The sequence below is a fragment of the Benincasa hispida genome, chromosome 5 (assembly GCF_009727055.1).
Source record: "Benincasa hispida cultivar B227 chromosome 5, ASM972705v1, whole genome shotgun sequence".
NCBI lineage: Eukaryota > Viridiplantae > Streptophyta > Magnoliopsida > Cucurbitales > Cucurbitaceae > Benincasa > Benincasa hispida.
In genome coordinates, this window is record NC_052353.1 from 41,986,374 (window position 1) to 41,995,493 (window position 9,120).

Consider the following 9,120-nt stretch of genomic DNA (forward strand, 5'->3'; position numbering starts at 1 on the left):
AGACTATTACACCAATATTGAAAACACAAAAAAATGTCAAGTAGTGAAAAATTAATAAACAGTCAATAACACCAAAAAAATGTCAAATAGTCTATGTACACAATGAGGCATACCAACCTCAATGAGGCACACAAAAAAAAAAATACAACTACAATTTCAATGAGGCACACTAAACAAATTCAACTAAAATTGAATATAGGGGAATACAAAAAAAGAAAAAAGAAAAAAGTAACACACTAACCGCAAACTAATTGGATATTTCATATTAGTTTGGGTTGTATAACAAAACAAAAAACATAAGTTAGAAAAAATCTACAAATACTTAAAATGTAGGAAGAGAACTAGTTGGAATGGAGAAGTACCTATGTAACTTTTATGAAGTAGTATTTGGATGGAGAGTCCACGAGTTGCCGGCAATGAGGCACCCTACCACCCACCAAATAACGAAAAGTTAGGAAGTTAATAATATGAAAATAACAAAACCAAAAAATAGAAAGTAGAGAAGGAGAAACCAAATAAACAACTCACCAGATTAACAAACTAAATCTTGGACAATGGAGGCTCTCAGCAAATAAAGGACCAATGTGGTTATATAGGAAGAGAGGTGGTTGTTGAACATTAATAACAGCCCCAACAAATATTAAAAGAAAATAGTGTGACTGGCCTTAGAAATTAAATTCACATCATGTAAATAAATTCAAATCCAATTAATAAGTTGATTGAGTCATTAATGAAGTATGGGTAGTAGAGATATGCAAAAAAAAATAATGAATGATGGTGGGCAGTTTAATAAATGAAGTAATTAATAATGCATAATATTGAAAACGTGCAAAAAAATTAATAACTAGGACTAATACAATTCAAGGCATTAGGATTAGAACAACAAAATACAAAACAGAGAATTAGTAGGTAAATTAAACATGGCTAGAAAATCAAATATACAGAACAATAGAAAATGAAGGCATGAAAATGAAATTTTGAAGGGAAAGGCAGATACGAAGACAATAAGGGCATTAGGATTAGAACAACAAGATACAAAACAGAGAATTAGTAGGTAAAATAAACCTGGCTGGAAAATCAAATACACAGAACAATAAGAATGAAGGCATGAAAATGAAAATTTGAAGGGAAAGACAAAGAAGAAGATACAATAAGGGCATTAGGATTAGAACAATAAAATACAAAATAGAGAATTAGTAGGTAAATTAAACATGACTGGAAAATCAAATACACAGAACAACGGCAACGTAAATTTGAAGGGAAAAACAGAGAAGAAGACACAATAAGAGCATTAGGATTAGAACAACAAGATATAGAACAGAGAATTAGTAGGTAAATTAAACATGGTTGGAAAATCAACTACACAGAACAACAGAGAATGAAGGCATGAAAATGAAAATATGAAGGGAAAATGAAATACACAGAACATGACATGAAAAATGAAATACACAGAACATGTTTAGAGAAATTAATCATGGCATGAAAATAAAACAAACAGAACATGTTTAGAAAATGAAATATACATAACATGAAATACACAGAACATGTTTAGAAAATGAAATACCCAGAACATGTTTAGAAAAATTAATCATGGCATGAAAATCAAATACACAGAACAAAGGATCGAGGCATGAAATTGAAAATTTCAGGAGAAACAAAACAGATACTCATCATTGGTCGATCTAGCGTTTAGAAAACGAACCTGAAGTGGATAATGTTTTGTCCCACCAAGCTGCAATTCCTTCAACCAGTTCCTACCATGCATTTAACGATCGACCGAAACAACACCGAGGACCAAAAACAAGTCGTACAACGAATTATGGGTGAAAGAAGGACCGTCAAAGCGGCAAGGACATGGTTGAGTCCGAGATTGAAGCGACAAGGGAAAAAGGGAAAACACTAGATCGGTGAGAAAACAACAGATCTATGACGAAAACAACGAAAGCAGGTTGAGGACGAGATTGAGGAGAAGATTGAAGTGGCTAGGGTTTCAGACAATGGTTGAGAGAGACATGAGAGGGAAAGGGGAGAAGGAGATCTGAGGAAAACGGAGGAGGGAAAGGGCAGATTCGAGATCGAAAGGATGATTTCTGAGAGGGATTCACATGCGCGAAAGGGGAGACAAACAGATCTGTGACATACGAAAGAGGGAAGACAAAACAGTGACATATGAGGTTGAGGACGAGATTGAGGAGAACATTGAAGCGACTAAGGTTTCAGACGATAGTTGAGAGAGACGTGAAAGGGAAAGGGGAGAGTGAGACATTTGAGAAAGGGATTCCTTCGTCTGATGTGTGAGTGAGGAAATGGGAGAGGGAGAGGCAGACATCTAAGAAAGGGGAGAGGGAGAGACGCGTTAAGGGAAAGGGGAGAGGGAGAGACATTTGAGTGAGGGAAAGGGGACATATGAAAACCCCTCCAAATTTCCATTATTGTTTGCAAACCAATTGGGCTGGATTTTTAAAATTGGTGATATACAAACACAGGCCCCCAAACATGGATATGATATAGGATCTCACTGAGTTTAAAACTCGTATTGGACCCCAAATAAACCTTTATAATTTTAATCTATATAGTTTTAATGAATCTTAAGTTTGGTTATTCAAAATTAATTTTTTATATAATTAAATAATAATGATAATAATAATAATAATCATAATAATAATTTTTATGTAATTGTACAATGTGAATTTGTTCCAAAAATATATGACAGAAAGACTAATAGATAAAAATCGAAAAAATTAACAAATAAGTAAATGGTAAAAAAAAAATAAATTTAACAGTGGACTAAAATTAGCATTTAAAAGTAAGAGGATTAAAATTGGACAAGTTCAACCACCCTATTCTATATCCTCAATGTTAAAAAATATATATAGACCAACACATGTCTCCAATTCCACCCTTCAAAGAAAAATTTTCAAGAGATCACTCAACATAAGATTATTCAAAACTGAACATACTTAACTTTGAGTTTTCCTATAATTGAGTTTAACATTATTGGTATAAATGATAAGTATCATGTCTTTCAATTTTTTTCTTTAACTATACTTGCATATCTTTAAGTAGTCATCTCATTTGAACGTGATCTTAAATCATTCAATGTACTCTTTCTCTATTCGAGTGACATGAAAAATAGTCATTCAAAATTTAGAAACTGATCAACCATGTTACTTATCCCACTAAAACCTAATTTAATCAAATTAGTTTCAATCAACATTTCAATTAACTTAATCAATCTTTAAAAGAATTAAATGAACCTAATCTAAAAATGTGGGCATTACAACAACCATAATAATATTCATTTGTTAGTGAAAAAGAAAAGTCCCAAAATTTTAAAAGCAAAAAAACTAAATTAATCAATCTTTGTTCTTCTTTATTTATTTATTTATTTTCCGCGATGGGAGGAGGGAGAAGTAGAAAAAATGATTAAAAATAAATTTTGTTATAAAAAAACGACATGTTTAGTTTTCCGCTAATAGTTAAGGGAAACTGAGGATAGAGATCAAATACACTATTTTCGTAAATTTCATAGATTTAAATGTCAAGTTATAGAACTTTTTTGTTTTAGTTCATGGAACTAAAATCAACATGTAAAAAGTTTGTGGATCAAAATATATCGGTTAAATGTGTTAATTACCAAGAGATTTATGATTTTAATTTCTCTATATATGTACAACTTTTTTGTAATTGCAGGTGTGACAATCACATAGTAATCACGTAAAAATCAGATAGTAATCACATAACAATCATATAGTAATCATATAGCAATCAAATTTTCTAGCAGAAATTTTTTTGACATGTTTGATAAAAAAACAAAACTTAGGGACACACACCCAATTTTCAATTTTTTTTTAATTAAAGTTACAATTGCCCCATAATAAAATTGCTTTTCTTTATTTTTCATGAAAAAAAAAATAGTTGAACCCAAGGTTTAAAATCCTTTCCCATGATGAATATTTAAAATGTCCTCGAAATGAGAAAATAAATATCAATCTATACTCCTATATTTTGGAGGTGTATCGATTAAAATTCTAAACTAATAATCGTATTCATTTAAATCATGAACTTTGGTAAATGCAACTCTTTATATTTTTCAAGCTATCTTTTGTTTTTCTCTCTGTTTTCTTAATAATAAAGTCTCGTATGGTAATCATTTTATTTTTTATTTTTATTTCTGAACAAACACTACTCCCACCTCCAAAGTTCTTCATTTGTTTTTTTACCTTTTACCAATGGTTTAAAAAATCAAACCAAAATTTGAAAACTAAAAAAAGTAACTTTTGAAATTTTTTTTTTTGTTTTTAAAATTTAGATAAGAATTCAACTATCGTACTTAGAAAAAATACAAAATAAGGTAAGAAATGGAGAAGAGATAGACTTATTTTTTTAAAACAAAAACAAAAAAGAAATAGTTATCCAACGAGGATGAAGAGGAAATATGCTTATTTTTTAAAAACAAAAATAAAAATGAAATAATTATCAAACGATACCTAAAAGAGTGAAAAAAATCAAATTATCAACCACTAGGATGATAATTATTGTTATGCCTTTTCTTTTTGATATAGATTATATAATATTTTTCTTACGCACGTGTGCATTAAGATATTGTAACCCTTGATTTATTTAACAACATATTTAAAAAAAAATTAATGCAATCATATACTCTCCACCAATAAGTTTAAAAGTTCAAATAATCTATGCCACACATTGTTGAATTAAAATAAAAGATAATTTTAAAACACTTTTAAATTTGATTTGTAAAAATTTGGTATCTTTTCTTTTAATTTTGAAATTTTTAATCCTAAAGATTAATACGAAACAATTTAGTCTCTATAGTTTCAAATATGTAACCATCTAGATTTTATGGTGGAACTATACTAAGATTTAATGAAATTGCTCACATTCGTAGGCTAAAATAATATAAACCTCAAACACAAAATATTATTATCCATAAATTAATATAACCCATAAACTATAATAACCACTCATTATAATAATGAATTCAATCCATCAAAATAATCTGTTTGTTCTTTGTTTTTGGTTTTTAAAAATTGGGTTTGTGTTTTTGTTTTTGAAAACTGGATTTATTTTTGGTTTTTTAAAACTATTATATAGCAAAAAAAAAAAAAAAAAGTTAAAAGTCGGTTGTCTAGATTTTAAAAGTGTTTTAAAAACGTGGCTTAAATTTTAAAAATGTATTTTTAATCTAGACAACTGGCTTGATTTTCAAAAATTAAAAATAAAAAACGAAAACAGTATGGTACATTATCGAGTTCGTAATATTATACATGTTTTAAATAGAAGAGTGGAAAAACCATACAATTTTGTCTAGTGTCCATTCTCCCCAACGTGAAGACAAAACCTTTTGTTTACATTTGTAAGAAAGAAACATTGAGAACTGAACAATGGCTTCTCCTTCTTCTTCCTCTCCTGAACTTCCTCTCAAACCCATTCCCGGTGGCTATGGATTCTCTTTCCTCGGTCCGATCAAAGACCGTTACGACTACTTCTACTTCCAAGGCAAAGACGAATTCTTCCGTTCCCGAGTGACTAAATACGGCTCCACCGTCTTCCGCGCCAACATGCCGCCGGGCCCCTTCATCTCCTCCGATTCCAGAGTCGTCGTCCTTCTCGACGCCGTTAGTTTTCCGATCCTCTTCGACACTACCAAGGTCGAAAAACGCAACATTCTCGATGGAACTTACATGCCCTCCTTGTCCTTCACCGGCGGCATTCGCACCTGCGCTTACTTGGACCCATCGGAAACAGAGCACTCTGTTCTCAAAGGCCTTTTCCTCTCTTTTCTCGCCTCCCGCCATGACAGGATCATCCCTCTGTTCCGAAGCTCCTTGTCGGAGATGTTCGTTAAGCTTGAAGATAAACTCGCGGAGAAGAAGAAAATCGCCGATTTCAATCCGATTAGTGATTCCATGTCGTTTGATTACGTTTTCCGTCTATTCTCTGATGGAAATCCTGATCCGAAATTGGCCGCCGATGGACCTGGAATGTTCGATTTGTGGCTTGCCTTTCAGCTCGCCCCACTTGCTTCCATTGGAGTCCCGAATATTTTCTCAATTTTTGAAGATCTCATCATTCATACTATTCCCCTGCCTTTCTTTCCAGTCAAAAGTGGTTACAGGTAGAATTTAATGGGGTAATTTCTCTTAGATTTCGGAATGTCCTTGAATTTTTTAAGTTCATTTCTAGAGTTTGGTTTTACAGGAAGCTTTACAAAGCGTTTTACTCCTCCTCTGGATCATTTCTAGACGAAGCAGAGAAACAAGGGATAGACAGAGAGAAAGCGTGTCACAATCTAGTGTTTCTCGCCGGATTCAACGCATACGGCGGAATGAAAGTGCTTTTTCCAACTATACTGAAATGGGTCGGCACCGCCGGCGAGGATCTCCACAGGAAGCTCGCCGACGAAGTCAGGACCACCGTGAAGGAAGAAGGCGGACTGACATTCGGCGCCTTGGAGAAAATGAGTCTGCTGAAATCCGTCGTGTATGAAGCTCTGAGGATCGAGCCGCCGGTGCCGTTCCAGTACGGGAAAGCGAAGGAGGACATAGTGATTCACAGCCATGATTCTGCTTTCAAGATCAAGAAAGGAGAGACGATTTTCGGGTATCAGCCGTTTGCCACTAAAGATCCGAAGATTTTTAAGGATGCGGAGAAGTTCGTCGGCGATAGGTTCGAAGGAGAAGAAGGGGAGAAGCTTTTGAAGTATGTTTACTGGTCAAACGAGCGGGAGACGGTGGAGCCGACGGCGGAGAACAAGCAGTGTCCGGGGAAGAATCTGGTGGTGCTGATGGGCAGGATTATTCTGGTGGAATTCTTCCTCCGTTATGATACGTTTACTGTCGACGTTGCAGATTTGCCGCTCGGTCCTGCGGTGAAGTTCAAGTCCTTAACCAAAGCCACCGTTAAGGTTTAAATTATGTTCTTTCATTTAAATTACAGGTAACTTAATTAATTATGTTCTTTCATCTTTTAAATTTCTAAATTTTCACTTTAAGGATTTTGTTGAAAAATAAAGGGTAAATTGAAAAAATCATCTTGACGTATGTCGTAATTACACTTTATCTTTTAAACTTTTTATTTGAAAAATTGAACACTCAAAATTATATAAATATTGTATAAATTATAACATTTGTATAAGTTTAAGTTAAAAAATGATATAATCATTATTATTTTGGCTAAAATATAGAGAGAAAAAAAATAAGAAACTTTGTATTTGGTTAAATAATACCTATATTCTTTTAAAAGTGTCACTATTTATTATTATTTTTTAAATATTTCGAAAATATTATTGAAATAGTAATATGTTAAATTATTGAACTAAAATTGAGATAAAATGAGTGATGGCTTGTAGATTCTAATGTCTATCTAAATTTCTTATAATTTTCTACCATGAATATACTTTTAATCCTTCATATATATATTTTTTTTAGAAATGAGGAAGGATCAAGGTTCTGTTTGTAAATAATGTAGAACATGAGTATTCAAGCCATCTATTAAAACAACAACAATATCTACATTTTTAATTACATGATTGCATGTCTTAAGAACAATATGTCCTACATTTCTTACAAACCTATAAGTAGTCTAGTGATTCTTAGTATTACTATTTGATTCCATATATTTTTAACTAAGGCATAAGTATAGTTCATATATTTAGGAAAAAAAATCTATGTATAGCAACATATTAGATTTTGTTAAATTTGACGTTTGAAATTTCAATTTTAATCGGTTAATAAATCGTGTATATTTCTAATTCAAAATTTATAATGTAATAATCAGAAGAATGGGAATAATAATAAAGATTAAGTTGAACATATTTCAAAAATTATAATTTCTACGAATAAAAAAAATTATCACTGTCTAAATATATATATATATATATATATATAGGCATTTTTATGTATGGTTTTTTTTTTTTTTTTTTATGTTCCATTGTTTAATATATTTAAGCGTTTATTGATGATTGCAGAATAAATCATGATTGGCTGATTCACGCGGGCTGTCGTGGACTTGAGCATACATGATTGAGTGGTTGGGATATAAATTAGAAAGTAAGTTCCTCGTGCTCCACGTGTCCTATCTTAATGGAGATCTCATTTTAATTTAATCATATATGATGTAGAGGATCTTATTTCTAATTATTTGTTTTTGTGAATTTTCTAATATTTAAACTAAATAAATACTATCTTCTTCTCTTCTTTTTGTTGTTAAATCATCTTCTTCTAGGAAAATCTTTTTTCAGAAATATCAACAATATCACCATGTTTTAGGGTTGTCTCACCTAATCATGAATTTAATCGTATCAGTTTAAATCTTAAACTTTTATCAATATATCAAGTTACACATTCTTTTAGATTTAATTCGTAAAATATTGTAAAAAACTTATAATTGTTTCATTTAAATGTTTTAAATAGTCATAAATGAATCAATTGATACAATTTATTAAGATTACTTTGAAAATCTACAATGCATCAACTTTTACAGAAGTGTAGACTCCTTCAAATATCATATTAATAAAATAGACCGTCTTAAAAGAAAGTCCTAATGGATAGTCTATATTGATTCATTTATGAAATTTTAAATATTTTATTGAACAAATAATAAATCTTACAGATCTCTGTCCAAGTGAAATTTAATGAATGATATAAATAAATCTACTTAGGAATTTGAATATAATCGATACTTAAGATTCTAATTAATACAAGTTTAGAATTTAAAGGTATAAATTGATATTTTTTTAAAATCAACGCTAATGAAATATATGGTTCTTTTAGAGGAAACCTACCATAAAAGAAAAATATATATATTAGTAGATTTTGATTAGTCGGATTGACAATTCAAAAAACTCAAATAAAGTTTCCAACCCAACTCAACCTTAAGATTCGAGTAGTAAAAACTAAATATCTATGATATTTATTACAAACTTTAGACAAATACAAACGATCATAATAATTTTGAAACAAAAATATTAACAATTCATGAATTCATTAACTCAAAGTAACACAACCTTAAACAAAGAGAGAAAAATGTATATATATATATATATATAATTAGAGTTGGGTTAGGTCAACTCAAAATTTTTAGTTAGCCAATCCGAGA

The 9,120-nt window shown here is 30.9% G+C and overlaps 1 protein-coding gene across 1 annotated transcript; it reads left to right on the top strand.

Moving 5' to 3' along the window:
• The first annotated feature begins 5,316 nt into the window (after nucleotides 1-5,316).
• On the top strand, nucleotides 5,317-6,960 carry LOC120077097 (allene oxide synthase 3-like). Its single transcript, XM_039030967.1, has 2 exons — nucleotides 5,317-6,139; nucleotides 6,223-6,960. The coding sequence occupies exons 1-2, from the start codon at nucleotides 5,406-5,408 to the stop codon at nucleotides 6,932-6,934; spliced, it is 1,446 nt and encodes a 481-aa protein (XP_038886895.1). The 5' UTR covers nucleotides 5,317-5,405; the 3' UTR covers nucleotides 6,935-6,960.
• The last annotated feature ends 2,160 nt before the right edge of the window (nucleotides 6,961-9,120 follow it).